The 21264-nt window shown below is 38.6% G+C and overlaps 1 protein-coding gene across 1 annotated transcript in view; it reads left to right on the forward strand.

Moving 5' to 3' along the window:
- PKN2 (protein kinase N2) overlaps positions 1-19366 on the forward strand; it is a 54362-nt gene extending 34996 nt beyond the window's left edge. The window contains 19 exon segments of the mRNA XM_033067435.2: positions 1134-1251; positions 2825-2970; positions 3063-3276; positions 5921-6106; positions 6397-6506; positions 8410-8553; positions 8692-8767; positions 9091-9265; positions 9511-9640; positions 10104-10240; positions 10333-10408; positions 10491-10582; positions 11560-11736; positions 12264-12326; positions 12422-12498; positions 13823-13965; positions 15202-15309; positions 16862-16942; positions 17024-19366. Of these exon segments, the coding sequence (XP_032923326.2) occupies positions 1134-1251; positions 2825-2970; positions 3063-3276; positions 5921-6106; positions 6397-6506; positions 8410-8553; positions 8692-8767; positions 9091-9265; positions 9511-9640; positions 10104-10240; positions 10333-10408; positions 10491-10582; positions 11560-11736; positions 12264-12326; positions 12422-12498; positions 13823-13965; positions 15202-15309; positions 16862-16942; positions 17024-17227 (2457 nt within the window). The 3' untranslated portion in view covers positions 17228-19366.
- The last annotated feature ends 1898 nt before the right edge of the window (positions 19367-21264 follow it).

Consider the following 21264-nt stretch of genomic DNA (forward strand, 5'->3'; position numbering starts at 1 on the left):
TTTCACATCTGTATTTGAGAAAGTATTGCTTTAGGAAAGTCAGCATGATCATTAATTGGATAGATAACATGGAATTTTAAAATACGAAAACTGTGGTATCTCCTTGAAATGGCAATGATTACTAAAACTTAAAATCAAGAGTTGTGAAACTATGGTGTGCACAGGGGGCACAATTTGTTTCCACAAAACCACTCTTTTTATATGTAGATCTTGGTGTATCTACCCTGCAGAACATAGGGCAGCATTAAAATATCTTAGTGAATGCATTAAGGTGCAAGGTCCTAGAGGAGCTCTGTGAAGGTAAATTTCTCAGCATACAGTTTTCTTAGAGTATGCTTCTTGGTGCTAGTATTTCCAGCTCTGGGATCTGAGCTTCTTGCTCTTGGTTATGACAAGGGAAGAATTTAATTTCTTTAACTTCTTAAACAGTTGATAACTTCATTATTAAATTAAAAATACAATTATAAACTATGTCCATGAGAAAGTAACTTATTAACAAGGTTACAGAGTGGCTGCAAAATGAGTTAACCAAAATATCCTTTGGGCTGTAAGAAGGGTGGGGTACACATCTGCTCTGACTGCTCTTAATTACTGTGATTGATAGGGACTGCATGGACGGGACAAATACACTGTATTCATTATACACTGTATAATACAACATCATATTTCTAATTTCAATATCGAAAATCAGCTCAGGTTAAATAGTACAATTACTTTTATGTGGGCTTAGTCTAGCAAATTTGTCTATTACAAGAGTTTTTACTATACTCAAAGTAAATTTGCGACATTCTACATACTTTTGGAGGTATTTTGCACTTAATACCTTCTCCTTTCCTTACTGTGAGATAACAAAATATTAATCTACACATGCAATGTTTCTAGATCATGTCTCCTTTACTCACCTTGAAACACATACAGTTAGCCTGGGAGTGACTTACAGTCTTTAATCAACGAATGCCTCTGTCCCAAGTTAATTTCCACCAATATCCTAATGTGGTTAGTTTGCCTAATGCTATACTAAATGAAAGGTGCAGATTTAGTTCTTGTTCCTAAGTATGCGTGTTTTGAAACTTCCAGTGTGACTTGTTCCATGAAAAAGTTTATGATTTCAACTTGTCTGTTTGTTTTAATAGGATCGAAAACTCCTTGCCACAGCTCAGCAGATGCTTCAGGACAGCAAGACAAAAATAGAAGTTATAAGGATGCAGATTCTTCAGGCAGTCCAGACCAATGAATTGGCTTACGATAATGGTGATGGTGTAGAAAGGAAATATGAATCATTAATGTCAGAATGCCATATAGATATATACCCATATGCATGCAGACTTATCGTAAATTTCTGGTAGAAATGTTTTGATACATCTTGCGTGAACCAAAAATAATTAGAGACTAGGCAAAATTTCATGTGTCTTAGGGTGCCAAAAACATCTGATGTGAAGGAAAATACCTTCATCGTAATGAAGAGAAATACCATCTCTCTTTATCACCCTTTTTATAACTTATGCCATCCAATTTTTACTTTGTGGTCTACCTTTTCCCTTTGTGCATGCTTTCGTCTTAATAATTAGTGATTTTTCTTTAAAGCATATAATCTTTATATTATGATGCTAAAAAAATGTGATGCCAGTACAAAGCCTGCTTGTCATACTTAAATAGACTGACCTTATTATTTCTAGTGGTAGGACAGATGGAGGAGAGTTTTTCCTGGCTTTATTGGTATTTAGGCTAGATTGAGTGCTAAGCAACTACAGATAAAGCAACCAAGTGTTGTTAAAATGGCTTGAAATACTCGTGCTGTATTTCAGAAGTATTTTTAAGCTTGTATTTAATTGAAAATCTGCAAATAACAAAAAAAAAAAATATTCCTGAGCTCTAATAGCATGAGTGTACTAGAAACTTATGGGCATATGGGTATATCTCTAAGTCTTGAACTTTATTTCAGTGTCCATTTCTGAATATTGACATTGTATGACAATGCTTGTAGTCAGGGCCTGTATATAGCCTAGATAATGAAAAATATGTGTGTATGTTTTGTTTTCTGGTGTGTGAGGTGTTTGGTTTCTGTGTTTGTTTTTCCACACGACTTGTTAACACCCCATTTTAGTACATGGATTACGTATATCATTTGTTTAAAAGAAAAGGAAATTCAAGGTAGAAAGGGCTTTTAAATACCTTTTTGTGTTCCTACTACTCTTAGTGCTTTAAACAGAAAGGAATATATTCAGGAAATGTTCTGTTTGGGATATCTAAGCACTGTAAGATGTGGACATTAGAATGGTTAACCCAGACCATTTGGCAAAGCCAGTGGATGGAATCTCTCGTATTTATTTCTCTGTGCTGGCAAAGCCAGATTCCATGGGATTTCAGGTGAAGCAGGGGGATTATCAGAAACTGATCAGGGATCTACTTTGCTACAGAGCAATTTAAAAGATAAATGCTCACAGTGTAGTTCAGGAGTGTTGAAATCCCAAAACTTCCTTGCCAGTTGAATATTTGGGATATTTCAGTTTTGTCCCTTAACTCCCCTGAAGATATATTCTTTTTCTCACACCTTCTAGCAATTACAGCTCTTCAGGAAGTAGGAGCTGTTATTGAATTGATGCCCTGATCAGTTATTTCTTCATTCAAATGCAGATGCTTAAAATACTACTTTTTGCTTTTGTTACATACTTCAAGTTTCTCTTTGACTACCAAATATACATCTCTCCTGGTTTTTTTCCCTTTTTCTTCTCCCCTTTGTTTATTTGGAGGAGGGCTTGATATTAAAGAAATTAAGCCTGGTTGTTATCTTCAATGAAAGTTGTTTGTTTATATCTCTTTGCAGCAAAACCTGTGATAAGCCCTCTTGAACTCCGAATGGAAGAATTACGGCACCATTTTAGGATAGAGTATGCTGTAGCAGAAGGTGCAAAAAATGTGATGAAATTACTTGGATCTGGGAAAGTTACCGACAGAAAGGCACTTTCAGAAGTAATTTGTCATTACAATTTCTGATACTTTGTTTTAAAGGTTCTTTAAGGAAAAAAACTGAATTATTTCCAATTTCTTTTAATTTTGAAAAGGCTCAAGCAAGATTTAATGAATCAAGCCAGAAGCTGGACCTCTTGAAGTATTCACTGGAACAGAGATTGAACGAACTTCCTAAAAACCATCCCAAAAGCAGTATTATTATAGAAGAGCTTTCATTAGTCTCTTCACCCACATTAAGTCCTCGTCAGAGTGTAATATCTACTCAAAACCAGTATAGTACACTGTCCAAACCAGCAGCTTTAACAGGTATGATTTAAAGAGCAGTTTTGTTTTTCCTTTTTTGATCTTAATTAACAGTTTAAAACAGGCCTTTAATGCCAACTATATTTCTTACTGGACATATTTAATTGTTGTTCTTTTCCCAGACAAAGGCATTTAGAGTTTCCAAGTGTCTATACACTGCAAAAAATGCAGATAAGTTTCTTTATTTGTTGACCTTTTTATAATGTTACTGAAAATGTGACGCTCTAGTCTTAAAGAGCTCCCTATGGAATGATATTGCCAGCATTTACTAAATGCCTTTCGTCTTGAGATTATCAAGTACTTATCATCAAGGTGGATAAGTATCATTATCCCCATTTTACAAATAGGGAAACCAAATGGAAGAAGGGTTCTGTGAGTTGCCCTGATCATATAAGTATAGAGGTGGCAGAGATGGAGATAGGCACCCAGGTTTTCTCCCAGTTCCTATTTTACCATACATACATGAAACCATGGGACACTCTTTGTTTGCTGGTGTCAATTATTTTCCTTGCAAATAAGATTGGGTTGATTCTTTTAAAGAGACTTAGCCTACTGTGAGGAACCCGTACATTTCTATATAAATGTGACTTAGGAACGTCTCATAGTTTGGGTTCACCTGGAATTGTCCTTCATTGAAAGTAAGGTTTCAACAGATAAGTGATACTTTAACAAAGGTCTTGAACATTTGCCTCAGAAAGTTCTTAATCAAAAGCATGGTTTTTTCTTTATTTGGGGGTATGTTGCTATTCTAAATTTGTTTAGTCAGTGGTCTAGAATTCCTATAACAGACAGGTTTGATTTTGTTTTGTTTCCTAACATATTTTACATGTAACTATTAAGCCTATTATTAACAGTAAGTTTATTAGGAAAAAACTACCTGTAATTCAAGTGTTACTCAGGATATACATGTAGAATTGAAACAGAATTTCATTTTTAAGTACTGTGGGGTTATATTTTAAAACAAAAAGAGGAGCTCTTCTGCTTAGCAATAATAATAATAATAATAATAATAATAATAATAATATGGAGCAAGTCTATTTCTCTTGCACTGTGGTTTATCAGGACCTCAGCCAAGAGTCCTAGTAAAGTTGTGTGGTAAGAAGAACTTTTTTCATCAAATTAAATCTCAAATGATCAGTGACTGTAGGCAGGAAGTATCATGCCTCAGGTTTAAAACAACTTGCCCTTTTTTCTGTTTCCTGTAACACATAATCAAGAGTCAAATACCTTATGGTGACAATTCCCTTAAATATGATTTACTGATACATACGAAAAGTTTTTAATAGAAATTGATAAAGCTACATGCTTGTGAAGTTCTTCATAGTTTCACTTTCATATTGCCTACACAAAGAGCTTTTGTATTGAGTTGGGTTTAAATGAACAGTGTCTCTGTGTTTTGCCTCTAATGCTTTGTGAGAAATAGAGCAGTGCTATTGTCATACCTCTTAAAGTGCATCGACATAACTTTCTGATTTGCATCCATTCCTTATACAAGAGTATAGCTTTTCTGATTATTAATATTTATTTTTTTTTCTAAACAGAGTTTGGGAATGAAGTATTCTTTTACCTTTTAACCTGTTTCGGAAGCCAATAGCATCTTCATAGCCTAATGCTTAGCTGTCACTTACGGCTGTTAGCTTCCTACAGGTTGGGATTTCTTCTTAGACTGGTTTCTTGCTGTCTGTTCTGTGGGCTATGGTGTTGCCAGATCATTTTTAGGTTAAGTCTGAGTTAAGTTTCTGTTACAAAAGAGTACTTTTAAGTTTCATGGTTAAGTTTATTTGCTAACAAAACAAGACTGCATTTCAGAGCTGCATTCTTGCTGACATTGATTATGAACTGGCCAATTTCACCACTTCTAGTAGTTGATTTTGTCAGTCAGTGGTGTCACAGTTTTATAGATGTTATCTTGTACAGGATGAAGCCAGCCTACCATTCTTGTAACCATCTGTGGTTGAGATGTTTTTGTGCTGCTGGAGGAAACTCTTCAATTAGAACAGCAGCTTCTATACCTCTTTTGGTTAAAGACATCAAAGATTTGTAAGAATAGCTTGTTGAAGAGTAGCTTCTTGTCTCAGCTTTTATAAATCCAAATTCAGTCAAATTGGAACAATTTAATGATTTTAAATTACCTATTAACACAAATTTGACTTTAGGGTGTAGCAGGCAAATGTGATTTCTTACACAAATCTGTAGTCTCAATACTTTGTTGATTTTTATCCAGTATTAACTAGTTATATAAAACTCAATAAAATTGTTATTGCTCCATCTGCAAGATTCTTTCTTTAATAAGAAACTTGAAATTTGTCAGTCTTAAAAAAATGACATTGTTCACAACTCAAACCCAAGTCAGTTAGGTTCCCAAGAGAAGAAAACAAAAAGACTTCTGAGACAGAACAAAAGCTTATTTGATCTTGGTGAACTGTTGTTCTTCCCTAGAAGATTGAGTCCCACATAGCTGACTTTTAATGCTTTTATTTTCAGTATATATGTGTGTCCTAGATTTGTCTTTTGATTTCATCTGATCTTTCTGTTATACCCTGTGGGAGTCAGAATGTGAGCTATTGCCATCAATCAGTCATTAGTCATTCACTTGGTTTACTTAAGAGCAGAAATTTTTCGTAAATTATTATCTGTCTTCTTCTAGGTACCCTGGAAGTGAGGCTCATGGGCTGCCAAGATATTTTAGAAAGTGTCCCTGGTCGATCAAAAGCCACATCAATTACTTTACCTGGTTGGAGTCCAAATGAAGCCAGATCATCTTTCATAAGCAGACCCAGTAAAAGTAAAAGTGGGAGTGGTAGAAACCTTCTGAAAACTGATGACTTGTCCAGTTCAGTATACCCTTACTTTTCTTATTTTTATGCATTAGCTTTTATTTAAATTTTCATGGGCATGATTTGTTCTGTAATTTAAAATATTAAATTGATTCAAAGCTTTAAAACTTTAAGTGTTTCTTCGCCTCTTAAGCTGTTAACAAAAGCAAAAGCACAACCACACTATTATGCCCGTAAGAACCAATTAAATATGAGATTACATTTCTAAGGGAAACTTACTGCAGATTTTTTGTTTGTGGAAAATCCTCTTAAGGATTTAAGCTGAGTTTGTGTATTTTACTTACAGATGAAGTCTGTGCTGTACTGAAGCTGGATAACACCGTGGCTGGTCAAACTAGCTGGAAACCGATTTCCAATCAGTCATGGGATCAGAAATTTACACTGGAACTAGACAGGGTAAAAGTGTGGTCTGATTTCATTGACAGCTGTAGTTAATTCTTGTATTAATTTCATTTTGCTTTTTTTTCCCTCTTGCTGTCATTTTGTTCAAATTTTGTAAGTGCAATATTCCCATCTTTACTAGAATGAGCTCCCTGGGCTTAGGCTGTTGTGCTGGGCCAGCATTCTAGAAATCTTACCTTTTCTGACTTACAAACCAATAGTAATATTTTTGCCAAAATCTAACCCTTAGTGGGTTTTCAGAAATGGGAGATGGGAGAGATCGTGCTTACTTTTTTATTTGGATCATCAGCTTTTTATTTGGATCATCAGCTTTTAATTATTTATCAGTAAAGTGTGATATCATATCAGTTTGGATGTTTTGGTAAAACCATGTCATAGAATTTTTCCAGTGTTTATAGAAGTATTCTCCTGTTAAGCTGGTCAGTTCTTCAGGAATAATAAATTCATTAATAGTTCTTTCTTGTAACTTCAAAGTTACTTGGAAGGCACAAGTATTGAACTGATACTTTTGAAGTAGAATTTATGTTATATAGATGTTATATAGATACCTGATAGTTCTAGTACTTTAAGGTACAAGGTTTATTTTTTTCCTGTCAGTGTTAAATATAGGCTGAAAATAAGACTGTATTTTAGGAGCTTAAATGTTATCTCCAGTACACGCTTACTCCAGTACATACTTCTCACACGAGAAAAAAGAAAAGCCACTTCCCTGTTTTTGCTTTTTCCCTGCCGAGCCCCAATCCAGATTCCCTCCATCTAGGAAGGAAGCAATTTTAGACTTGCAGGTAGAGAAATTCAGGTTACAGTTAGGAGTAGTGCAGGAAAAAACAAAGTAGCTGTGAAGCCCTGAAGCCTCAGTTATTCTCAGATTAAGACTAGAACTTCTTGGTGTAGTAGCTGCTCCTGCCAGCCTCATATGTGTCATGGGCTCTATTTAAGAACTCGGGTGCCAGAAAAGGACTTTGCTTCTGCTGTTCCTGGCCACATATCCTGAGGCTGGCAGAGCATGGTGCCAGTAACACCAAGGTATGGCTTCAATCCCCATAGGGGTCATTCACTTAAGAGTTGGAGGTGATGAGCCACACAGGTCCCTTCCAACTCAGAATATTCTGTGAATCCTTGTGTGCTTAAAAGTTACTTTTTAATCTGGTGCTTCTTCTTGACTTCTACTTCTTTTAAAACCTATCATAGCTATGGTGGACAGTAAATTGATGTATCATGATGGAATTGAAGTAGTAACACACAAATGGTGTTGTTACATTGTAGGATTCACATGTATTGCAGAATTCTTCACTTCTGGGACAGGTTTTGTAACACACATGTAAGACACTCTAAGAATACATAAGTCACATCAGCAAGATGCAGCAGTAGTTCCTGGTAGTTTAAAGTTTTTGGCCCCTCTTTACAATCGTGTTGCAAAAGGTGTATGAATTTCTAGAGATATTCTATAAAGTTTTGCATCATCGCGTGTATGCAGGTACTAAAATGTCTGCAGGCCTAAAATGAAGTTGATACTTGTAAAAAATACAGAAACTACCACAGTGGAGGTTTCTAAGCACAACTTACACTTTGTTGCCAGAGCTTGAGCTAAAACATCTTGAACAAGCAGTGTTGTTAGACTGACCCAAAAAGTCTGGTGACTGTGGCTCTCCACTTCTACTCTCAGCGGAAATTTTACACCTGTGCTTTTAATTTGTGCACTGGAGATCTCATCTGAACTGAAGTTAAATGCTGTGATCATCCTAGAGAGCTTCAGTCTGACTGGTTAGCCCTGAAGCTTTTTAAAACAGCTCTACATCTTGGTCCTTGAGTTCCTTGATCTTAAATTTGTGCTCTGGTAACTCTGGCAGAACAATTACTAATAAGTGATTTCCTGTGTCTGTGTTTCCTGTCCTAGTCACGTGAATTAGAAATCTCAGTTTATTGGCGTGACTGGAGATCTTTGTGTGCAGTAAAGTTTCTGAGGTTGGAAGATTTCCTGGACAACCAACGGCATGGCATGTGTCTCTATCTCGAACCCCAGGGCACTCTGTTTGCAGAGGTAAGAATGTTTCTTTGAAGCACTTGAACATACTTGCAAGTATTAGATGGCAGAATAGTTTGACAAGTTTTCCTTGAACTTGTAAGAATGCATTTTGTTCTGAAACTTGAATTATAACACACGTTATTTGAACTGCAGGTTACGTTTTTTAATCCAGTTATTGAAAGAAGACCAAAACTCCAGAGGCAGAAGAAAATTTTTTCAAAACAGCAAGGTGATTCTTTCATATAAACATGTAAAGCTTAGAAATTGTATAGATCTGTGAAATTTTCATACAGAGATCTAATGTTTGCCTTCAAATAATGGTGTTGATTATGAAGGATTTAGCACTGCATTTAGAAATCTTTTGTATTAAAATTTCTTATTATGCGTTAGCATTTAATTGTGAATAATTAGAAATTGCTAAGAAAAATGACAAAATCCATTTGTTTTTCATAAACTATAAATTAATTAATATGAGTTTTTTTTAATTACTGGTTTTGGTAATGAGTAAGGAAACTACTTGTGCTCTGTTTTCTTCTTTCACAATATCTGTAGGCAAAACATTTCTCAGAGCTCCTCAGATGAATATTAATATTGCCACTTGGGGAAGGCTGGTAAGAAGAGCTATTCCTACAGTGAATCACTCTGGCACCTTCAGCCCCCAAGCCCCAGTGCCTGCCACAGGGTCAGTGGTGGATGCCCAGCTCGCTGAACTGACCCTGCCAGCCGGGTAAGTCACTCCTGAAGCTTTGCAGTACCCCTGAGGGCAGGAGAGAGCCCTGAGAGGCTTCTGCCCTAATGTACAGAAAGTGTGCAGAAGCTGATTTATCCTGCAAGGCTGCTGACCTTTCCATATTTTAGTTGTGGAAGACTGTTCTATAGCTAGATTGATACACAAGGTTTGGTTTTGGTGAAATCTACAGGTATTAAAATAGTCTTTGCTATGCACTGAGGAGTTATTTATTTTCTTGTCAGTGACTCTCCTGTAGCCAAATTGGACTTTGAACTTGAGCCTGAGCCTCCACCTGCTCCACCCCGTGCATCTTCCCTTGGGGAAATATGTGAATCTTCCTCTGAGATAAAGGCTCCTGAAGTGCCTTCTCAGGCAAGTAACTTTTAAGAATCTTGGGTTATATAGTTTAACAAGGTTGTAATACTGGCATCTTTATGATGTATTTCTTCTTTTATGTATGTCAGCACATGCTCCCTTAACTTCCACGCACAGAACTGTGTAAATAGAATGCTCTGATTGCTCTTGGTGGCAAACTGTTTCTGTGGTTGGTGTGTTTAACACTTCATGTCATTGGTTCCACCACAGAAAAAAAGCCAGAGCTCCAAAACTATTAGAGTATTCAGGATAAAATGGTTCTATTAAGAAAGAGCAGAACAACTGGAGCAGTAGGTTTCATCAGTCTGTTAAAATCTTACTTACCTGTGTCATCTGGAAATTTGCCATTTTAGCCTAGGTAATGGGTCTATAAAGAATTTCATGTGCTTATAGTAAAATTTCTGCATTCATTTGCCTTCACAATGTTTTAAATTTTCAGGTTTGTTATTCTTCTTCACAGGATGAAGTAACAACTTTTGATTTTGAAAATGGCAGAAATAGTATTGTTCCAAAACTCCAGCCTGAAATAATCTGTGAGTCTGATGTTCCCCACTCAGACATGAAATACACCAACACCAGAGAGTCTGAAGATAGAAGGTAAAAAAGCAATGGTTTTCCTGTTTCGAGCTGAATAACATTTCTTAAACAAACCAACTAGAAACTTTGTGACTTTTTTTTTATCTACATAGACCACAACAAAGATTTCAGTTCAGTCTGAAGGATTTCAGATGCTGCGCTGTACTGGGCAGAGGACATTTCGGAAAGGTAAATGTCAGAAGGCTGTTTCAAGTGTCAGGGCTTTATCAAAAACTAGATACAGCTCTTAAATTTATCTGCTCTGTTTTAGGTGCTGTTGGCAGAATACAAAAACACAAATGAGATGTTTGCTATTAAAGCCTTAAAGAAAGGAGATATTGTGGCACGTGATGAAGTAGACAGGTCAGTTTGTACAATGTAACATGGATTCCATAAATCAGTTGTGAGCTCTACCAGGGAGCTGTTCCTGCCTAGCTGGCTGCTGTAGATGTGTGTTCTTGTTGTGGGGCAAGGAGGGAGCAGAGAAACTCCTGGTTTGTTTTAGTGCCCTTCTTATGCCTGAACTGCAGCTCTCACTTAAAGCTGATCCTGGTTTTGATTTTCAGGTTCTCTTGCAATTATTTATTCTAATTACTTCTAATGACTTCCATCACACTAGGGGGATAACAGTGACTGTTTGCTTTGCTGACAGAACCCGTGTTGCTATTTCTGAACCTGTAACACACTGTCATGCTCTGTCCATCATATTTTCCCCTTGTATACTCCATTGGTGGGTGTTTTTCAATCTTCCTGACCCAAAACTCAGGTTCTGGCGTTTGGTTGGGTTTTTTTTCATTTGCTTGGACATGTAGAGGCCACTACAAAATGGTTTTAGTGCAAGAAAGTGTTTTTACAGTTGCTTAAAAATGACTTTTTAAGTATCCATTTGCAGGAAGAAGGATAGCTGTATTAACAATAACCTACAACTTAAACAATTGGTTTGGGGAAAAATAATCAGGAATTACTATAGATAGATATCTGTAATACTGTCACTGGGTTTCCACTTTACATCTTGTAAACAATTAAAATAAAAATTGATTTAAATGAATGTCACATGATACCAATGCATAGTTAATGTAATCCAAGTATTTGGAAGGAAAATTGTCAGGGCATAATTTTCATGGACTGCTAGGTTTCTTCTTTTCATTTGAGAAAGCTAAATATAAATTCATGAAATTCTGATATTAAAATCTCTCTCTTGAGCCAAAAAAACGAAAGTTCTTATCTTATCCTGAGGAATAGAGCAAAAAAACATTAAGTATAAAATACCAGTAATTTCTGAGAATTGAAAAACTGTGGTTCAGCACTGAGCTTTATATTGTTCCTGATTTTGTTTGCAGCTTGATGTGTGAAAAGCGAATATTTGAAACTGTGAATAGTGTAAGACATCCCTTCTTGGTGAACCTTTTTGCTTGTTTCCAAACCAAAGATCACGTGTGCTTTGTAATGGAATATGCTGCTGGTGGGGATCTGATGATGCACATTCACACTGATGTCTTCTCTGAACCCAGAGCAGTGTGAGTATCCCTCCCTTCCTGTGCATTAAATGAAGGGCACTTTGCTCAGTGAATAAGAACTAAGGGCTTTATCACCATATGCCACCACATTATGCCACTTCAGTAAATGCTGCTTAAGTTTCTAAAAGGGTTGGAGATTCTAACTGATTTTGTTAGAAGACATGCAGGTTTACACTGAATTCAAAATCTATATACAAGTATTTATTTTTATAATACTTTTTTTTAAGATCACATAAAAAAGCTGAATGAAGAGTTAAAATAGTAGAAAAGGTTAAAAAAGGAAAATAGTAAGCTGATTTAGAAAACCTTTAATACTATAGCAGTGAACACTACAGAAAACTTATCCTCCAGCCCAAGCAAACATGTTACAGTTTAAAAGATGCAAAAGCCATCTGGCTTTAAAACTCTGGCCTTGTATAAAACTAATCTGTACCAATTGGTAATCTTCAAAGGTTGGCTCATAAAAAAAATCAACAATAATTGAAAAGCAAGACAAAATTCCATTGTAATTTTAACTTTTTCAACAGATTTTATGCTGCGTGTGTGGTTCTTGGACTTCAGTATTTACATGAGCACAAAATAGTGTACAGGTAAGTAGTCATTTCCAGCAGATGGATTTCAGCTGTTCTGAATAGTACTGAAGAAACATCAAGTGATGCAATTTTGTTCTCAAATATTCATTTAGAGATTTGAAGTTGGATAACTTATTGCTGGACACGGAAGGCTTTGTGAAAATTGCCGACTTTGGTCTTTGCAAAGAAGGTAATGGCCCTTAAATTTTCTTTCTAGGGGAATTCCATAATCTGTCCTAGACTTGACTGTTCCTTGAAGGTTTTGGACTGCCAGATGTGTGTAGGGTCTATTTTACCATGTGTCATTTGAAGGAACAAAAATACATCTCTGTATAGGAGGAAGTTCCTTAGTGGGAAATATCAGGAGCATGTGAGCATTGCCCTGCTCTTTTTATTTATTTTTTTGTCAGTTGTGGGCATCACCTATTCTGACTCTTATTTCATCAGATCTTGTTAACGTGGCACACCATGCATTTTGCAAGTGAGTAGAAAAAGCATTACGTGGTTTCCTCATTCTAAACAACTTGACACTGCACAACAAAGTCAATTGCCATTATAATCCACCCTGAGCTCTTGCTTTTTTGCAAATTCATTTTCTGTTTTTTAGTTCAGAAGCAGTTGCTGTTTCCATATCTGAGTATATGGGAATTACGTGCCAAGTATATTACAGGTAAAATTGAGAAATTGTCCCAAAAGGGAAGCCTAGAAAGTTACTTTCAAGCATCTCACTACTGGCAAATACCAAACAGAAGTAGCTATCACAGTGTTTTTCTGAAAACTCATTGTGTGTATAAACTGCAAAGATCCTTTTTCAGTTTATATAGCCTCTCTTTCATATGTTTTCCTTTAAGATAGCCTAAAAGGGAATTGGGTAAATTCAGTAGGTCTTCAGACATGCGTGTCAGGGCAAGTCCTGTGACTGTAGCTACACGTAAGTTCTGTAAATAACAAAACAAAATGAGAAGGAAAGCTCTTTCCTTTACTGACTGCTACAGTAAATGGTTTTCCCAAGTTTGCTGCAGTAGCTCCTGTTGTCACGTCACATCAGGCCTGGTGGTGCTGATGTCCCAAATTGTGCCACTCTGGCAAATCCACAGGGCTTGTTTTGCTCCATGTTCTTTCACTACACTCCATGTTTACTGTATGTAATTTGTGCTACAGAAGCATCCGGAGGGGCACATTTGGCTAAACTAGTGTGTACTGCATTTTCATTTGCTAACTGGTAGAAATGGACCATAAGATTGTATCTTTCTAAACAAAGATAACTGGGTAACAGAGTGTAACTGGAACCTTAATCTGGTTCATTGCATATAGCAAGGGATAGCATGTGAAACAGAGGCACATGGGGAGAAAGGAGTAGAGAATGTTTTACCTCACTAGCCTGAGACTTCAGGACACAGGCCCTAAGAACTACACTATCATTTGAAGCTGCTCTGGAGAGAAGTTCTGCTTGAAGGAATAGGTTGTGGAATGGCAGAAAATACTGCTTACTTTTCATTATCTGTAACTTTCAGGAATGGGATTTGGAGACAGAACAAGCACATTCTGTGGCACACCGGAATTTCTGGCTCCAGAGGTGCTGACAGAAACCTCCTATACAAGAGCTGTAGACTGGTGGGGTCTTGGTGTTCTTATCTATGAGATGCTGGTAGGTGAGGTAAGTTCTAGTAAGGTACAGCAGAGTCATAAAAAGGAATGTTTAATGGTTACAAACCTCCAGGTACCAGCCTGTTAACACTTCATATGCTCTACCTGCCACACTATCACTATCCATTATACAGCATCCATAGACATACCCACCTTTACAGTGAGCATCTTAATGTGTCATCAAGAACAAGAAGTGAGAAATACTGAGCAGCTACTCACCTGATACTGGCTGCTGCAACACTGGAGAAGTTGGCAAGTCATGTCTGGAGCTTGAATTATCAGCAATTGTAGAAGCCAGCAAGTTGTAACAGAACTTTGCTTTACTCTGTTTTTAATTACATCATTATGTCTTAAATCAAATTCCGGTAATGGCATATTAATATCAATGTCTCTGAATAAGAGCACAGTACATCTGTACGTACAGTTTGGGGGAGCTAGGTTTCCAGGACACATCTGTTACCAAATCTGAATGTGCACAGCAATACCAGTCTTCTGCTTTCAAATACTTCTGGGGGAAAAAATAAACCCCTGTAGCTTGAACAGAAGTGAACTTTAACACATAAAACTGGATAGCAGTGAAAGATTATGCCAAGCACACTAAAATAGAAAGCCTCAGTTCCATGTAAATGAGCTGGTATAAATAAATCACTGTTGAGAAGTTTATTTGCCATTGCATATACTGCTCTACCTTCTGGTCCATTTTGTAACAGTATCTCCCAGGTGGCACAGTGATAGCACATATGCTAAAAACTCGTAATTTTGTTCTTTTTCAAAAAAAGATGGTCATTCTACTTACTTTCACTTCCTTTCAGGTAAAAAAGGAAAAAGAGCTTGTACAGCATCACCTACATCAGTGATAGGACACTTCAAAATAGTTTGAAAATCCTTGAGCTGCAACATGCTAAAGATTTTACAAAAACAAATTGACCATGCTGTTTGTGAATGGCAGCTACCCCAAAGAGCTCATCAATAATTTCCATGTATACCCTGAGTTCAAAGAAGAACCCAGTTTTAGGTGTTTCTACATCTAAAAGCACATTTTTAAAACACAGTCCTTCAGTAGGAATTATGGGATAATACCAACTTGCCTTTTCTCTCTTCCTTATCAAAAGCCATGTATCTGTTTCTGAAAAGGAAGACTTCATTTCATGGTGTCTGATTCTAAATATTCAGCCGAGTTTATGTTGTTTTCAGTTGCGATTTTAAGCATGTTTATATAGTGTTTCTTTAATTACTTTCATTATAGTCTCCCTTCCCTGGAGATGATGAAGAAGAGGTGTTTGACAGCATTGTAAATGATGAAGTAAGATATCCACGATTTCTATCTACAGAAGCCATCTCAATAATGAGACGGGTAAGAACATTTTAATAATTATTACAGTATCTCTCTCTTGTCCTGTTTCCAACAATTACTTCTGTGAGGAACAAAATAACTTAGGAACCTGCACTTCGTATTTTTTTTTTGACCACTAAATTTTGGACTTGCTTCATTTATGCTGTGCCATGCTGCCTGTCACCTTAAATGAAAATTGTCTATGCCATTCCACTTTATTAGAAGCCAGTTTTTCTTTTTAAAGTGTAAAACACTTAAGGCTCTATTTTCTCTCTGAACTAAGTTTCCTTGTTTCACCTAACTGGAGTAGTTCAGCTCTCTTTTTCTGGCCAAACACTGCTGCATTGACATATTTGCTAGATTAGCACCGTCACATGAATATTTTAATTCAAAGACTTTTAAATCTTTTTGGTTTCATTCCAGCTGGGGCAGGGAACACTGTACACATGGCATCTGCAGTCCCATTCTTGGCAAAGAACAGCTGATTTTGGTTATGGTTATTGTTAGTGCTATTCCTTAGTGAGATGTGTGTTCTTATCAAAGGAAGGCAGTTGAACCTAAGTTAGCACCTTATCACAGTTGATGGAAAGGCAGTACTGAAGGTGGTTCCAAAGCCAAAGCATTTGGAATCAGCCTCTCCACATATATGTCTGATGCTAAATATCAGTTTAGCACCCAATTCAGCAATGTGCTGCAGCACAGTAACTGCTGTGACATAACTAAATAATAGCATAAATATTCAGTAACTTAAAATGATTCCTTAGTCCCAGGGACACAGTGTTTGCCTGGAGAGACAAAGCAGAATACAGTTTTAAGGGCAGGACTTAGGAAAGGTATTTTTGCTGTGAAAATTCATGCCAGTATCCACAGGGGACAGGATACTACACTGCACCCACAATACATGTATTAGGAACTTTGTCCTGGCAATTTAGTAGTTGGAGCTCTGTGCATGCTCTTTCCATCACAGAATTTCATTCATAACATAACATTATTTTTTGATGGCTGCATCATAAATATCAACCCACCTGCTGCTGGGCCCTGCCTGGAATGGGGGGCTGCTCACAGCAGTACAGTTTACAAGGGGGAAGCATCAAACTTCTGGAGTTAACCAGGAAACCCTTTCCTTTGGCTGAATGTATGAAACACCATGAACCCTCTCCTGGTAAATAAACTGCTGTGAAGGAGCTGAGCACTGAGACAGCAGGGTAATCTCTTCTCTGGGCTGAGCAAGAACGACTGCCTTATGTAAATCTGTACCTTCACCAGCAAAGAGGAACTTTGCACTCTGTACTGAGCACTTGCCCAGTACTAACATGGCACACAACTCTGCAGGGAGACAGATGAGTCTGCTCTGGCACTGGTCCTGGCTTAGCTGCTACTGGAACTGTGCTAGCAGGCTGAAAGAGCAATGCTGTCCATTCCTTCAAGGGGAAAAGACTGCCCACAGGTCAGGCAGTATAAACTGCACTGTCCACCTCATCTTGGTGTTGGCTCTTACACAGTAACACTCATCCTTCCTCCTTCCTTTCCCTCCCCCTGAATTTCTCCACTGAAACTCTGCATGTTTTGTCAGCTGCTACGAAGAAATCCAGAGCGGCGTCTTGGAGCTGGAGAGAAAGATGCTGAGGATGTGAAAAAGCATCACTTTTTCAGGGTGAGTACAAACTAGTATTATTTCTAAGGACAAAAAGGAGTAGCGAGGGAGACACTAAACATGAGTTCATTTCTTTTACAGCAAATAGATTGGCATGCTTTACTGGCCAAGAAAGTCAAGCCTCCTTTTGTACCCACCATTAGAGGACGAGAAGATGTTAGTAATTTTGATGATGAATTTACCTCTGAAGCACCTATCCTCACTCCACCTCGGGAACCAAGGATACTTTCAGAAGAAGAGCAGGAAATGTTCAGAGATTTTGATTACATTGCTGATTGGTGTTAACTTCCACACACTGTGAAGCCCCAGCTGACTGGCTCACAAGAATGCCTCTCTCTGAAGAATACTGACCCTTCAATTGCTTTCTGTGCCACCTGTAGCTTCTGGGTTTTTTAAAATCACATGAAGATCCTTTTAAGTACTATTTTAACACTCTTGTGAAGAGTGGCCTCTTTGTATATTGTTTTTTATCTGAGCACTGGAAAGCAGGTCTATGGCGTTCCTAAGCTGAGTTGGTGAACCCAGGCTGTGACTTCCCGCACACGGGCACACGTGGATCTGTACAGTTTCTCTCACTCTTCCACAGCAGATAACACCGCTTTCTAAAGTATCTGCCTCAAGTGGGAAAAGCAGACTTTGAGCTAGGTAATCTTCACTCAGCCACACTGAAGTAAGTTGGGATACTGGTGATACACAGAACCTGGTTCTAGTCGGAGAAGGCAAATTATTTCAGCTAAACATTGTGCAGTCTTTAAAACTACACATTTTTATGTACACCTTCATCTTGTCTTCTTAAAATAATGGTATTGAGAACAGATATGCCTTGTTTTGTAAATTTTCTACGGTATTTATTAGGAAAAACGTTGAACACCTTGCCTTTGAGATAACAACTGTGTAAGTGCTTCCATTACAAAGAAAAACCCAGAAAAATCCGGAGAGTTTACCAAAGCCACTTGCCAAACAGTTTTGCCTTCAAACTCCTTGAGCACGGCTTAAGGCCCTGGTTAGGATGAGGAATGTAAGGAGGAGGCTGCTCAGTGTAAGCCCAGAGAGGAGCAGCTGCAAGACCCAGGCCTGGCCACTCCTGTATTGCCTCGAGCCTTTCCCACGCCCCAAGGGGGCAGAGAAGTTCCCAGTCTGTATCCAACCCCCTCCATCCTCCTCCCTCTGCTGTACAGTATCATATCTAGGCAACGTAAGGATTTTCAATGTATACATGCTGTGAACATGTATATTTGGAAGTTGTAATGTATTCTTACCTCCAGGCAAGTAATTTAATTGTACCACTTCACCGATGTTGCGTAGTGGCTAAGTGAACAAAAAATGTATCCATGTAGGCCACTGACCTCCAGCCCCTGGATTGGCAGTTACTGAGGGTAAAAAGCAATATGTTGTAATAGAATGTATAAATATTTTTGATAAAAACAGTGTATATTTTATAAACCCCTTAACACTAAAAGCTGTACCTCAAAAGTTGAAAAGTAATTTAGACCAGACACTGTGTGTATTTGTAAACCAAGATCTATTTTTGACATTGACTCTTGGAAAATAAATTTCCCACGTGGTCCTTACCTCTAGCACTATTCAGCACTGTAACCTCACAGGTTCATCCTGGCCAGGAGTTTGCTGTACATGGGCTAAGGCAGTGAGCATCGCACTCAAATGAATTAAAAACTGGTAATTTTATTAATTCAAGGAAGAAACACAAACCACTGGAGTATGCAATGCTAAGGTGGTGGTGGTTTAAAATCAAGATGCTGGACAGACCTGCAGGGTTAGGCAGGGGAGAGGCTTAAGGGAGAAAAAATTCAAATAATGGTTACTAGGTCTAAATCAGGATGGGGCAGGCACCTTCCCCACTGCTACAAATCACGTTGGGATGACTGACTCAACTCCTCAGCATTCCTTGTTTCCAGGTTCTGTATTGATCAGAAACAAATTATGTTCCTGTATCTAGCTGAAATCAATACTTTTGAGGTACAGTCAGCTCACCCTTTTTGGTTCCCAAATATATATATATACACAAGCATCTCAAAGGGTGCTTAATACTTACGAAAGTATCCTCAAACATACCTTTTTGTAACTACATCTTGTACAGAAATCTTTTTTTTAATCTAAGCAAATCACTAAAAAAAAAAAATTAGAAAAAATTAGAGGGCAGGGTATGTTCACCCAGTTAAGCTGAAAAAAGCACTAATTTTATCTCTGTAGTTTTTTAAATATTTTTAGGCAGATTAAGATTTAAACCCTAGATTGTAAATATATTTTGCTATACTTTATCTGTATGTGGCTGCTCAAGCACTTTGTAAGGAAATTAGGATATTTTAGAATGGTACACTATGCATTAAATGAAATGTGCCTTTAACAAATGTCATTCTAAGTGTTTTGCAGTCATTAATATCGCAAATTAAAGTTCTAAATAGAGTAATTTGTAAATTGTGTCACAAATATGCTTTTGCTGTTCCTTGAAGTGGTTGGTCATGTTTTCTCCACAGGTAACTTCAGGAAAGATCTTACCGTCAGGAGGGGATCCAGTCTCTTGTGGGAGCTTAGTAGGCTTCCTTTTTTTGTTTGGGTTTGTTTTGTTTTTTGTTTGTTTGTTTTTTATCTATAGAACATTACAAACTGCCTCTGAGCAGTCTGTGGCTTGGAGCAGTCCTGGCAGGAGCAGAGCCTGTCAGTGGAGCCTGGCCTGCCTGACTCAGCCCTCCCCTGAGGGCAGGGGACACAGCCCAGCCGCTCCTGGGAACTGCTTCACTACCGTCTCCTTCCTACCCCCCATTCCTTAGCGAGCTGTGTAACCAAACCGCACTCTGCCCACCTACCCTCACCGAGCTCGTTCTTTACAATCTAGAGGATGAAGCGTTCTTCTGGGTGCATTTACAACAGAATTCTCCACTCTTACGAGCCACATGGAAGTTTGCGCGGCCATTTTGCCGGAGACAGACACTTCGTACCTGGCTAAACAATCGTTCCATAAAGAGCTGGCTCCAGAGTTCCAAGGATCTAGTCTGAGCTGCCATTGAATTAAGGCTTGAAGAGGCTCTGCCGGTGCTCCTGTGTGAGGGGAAGGCAGCCCCTCGTGGCCCTGCCCTCTCGCGGGCCGGCGGCTGAGCCGCGCCCTCAGGCCCAGCCCCGCAGCGCGGAGCGCCCAGAGCCCGCCCCGCGCCTGAGGGCAGCGGTGCCGCCGGGCCCTGCCCCTGGCCGGCCTGGCACCTAAGCGGTCAGAGCTGCCTAAAAACGAACGCAGAGTTAGGCCATATTTTTTCCTACTATGCTTCACACATTAACTAGTACAGTGCAGCCAGTACCAAGTGGCCTTCAGAATATACCTGCCCCTTCAAATAGGCTCCTAGTTCCTCCCCTGCGCCGCACTGTTACTGCCATCTCCACACGCCGGGAGAGAAAGGAACTGCTTGCAGGACTGCAGGGTCAAGGCAGGATTGCAGGTCCTGGCCTCCATCTGCTGCACTTCAGAGCTTTGCACAGATGTATTTAAATTCCTGTCCAGGCAATCTTTGCTGTTTGCAACAATTTCAACTGCAGGCACACCCCCAGCACATATCTACTGCTCGTGCCTAATGCCTGAAAGGATTTAAGTATAAGCAGTCTGGGCACTGTGAATTTCAGTCACTTTTAGCCTTCCTGGAGTAGATTAAACCCACATGCTGATTTTCCGTGCTGCAAAGCAGCATTCACAGTAAAAGCAATTTCCACCTTTGCATTCCCAGGCTGTAGTAATGCATTAAAGGTTGGGCCCAGCCCATTCGAAGCATCCCACCTTTACCCACACAGGATGCAGGTGGAGTAGCTCAGACCAAAGCCGGGAATGCCTAGATAACAGAAAATGTTGCAACAAAATCAAAGGCAATACAATCAGATAATGAATACATGCCCTCCCCACTACTGAGTGTACCCCTTCTAACCTGTGCATCAGAATCTTTCATGGCTGCAACCAACAGCTCCTGTGGTGTAAGAGGACTGTACAACCTTTGTTGTTTACAAAAAAAGTTCCATTTCCACATTTCCAGTATCTACTGGCAGAAGAGGATTAAAGCTCAACTAGCAAAAAACAAGTGAAGGGTACTGGCAGTTACAGCACTGGACACAGCCTTCCCTTTGGATGGCTTAGGACCAGATGTGCAGCAAGCTGACTCCTCAGCTGTTCATCTGTGTGGTTAACTGAATTTGCACCTGTGATACAAAATCTCAGGAACCACAAGACTCCCCGTTAAGCACATTTGTTGCTTTGTACACAAAGGGACACTGTCAGGAGGCAATCAGTGTTCAAAGCTCTTAGTCTGGGCAGGGCTGAAAAACTT

The sequence above is a fragment of the Catharus ustulatus genome, chromosome 9, assembly GCF_009819885.2.
Source record: "Catharus ustulatus isolate bCatUst1 chromosome 9, bCatUst1.pri.v2, whole genome shotgun sequence".
In the NCBI taxonomy this organism is placed as follows: domain Eukaryota; kingdom Metazoa; phylum Chordata; class Aves; order Passeriformes; family Turdidae; genus Catharus; species Catharus ustulatus.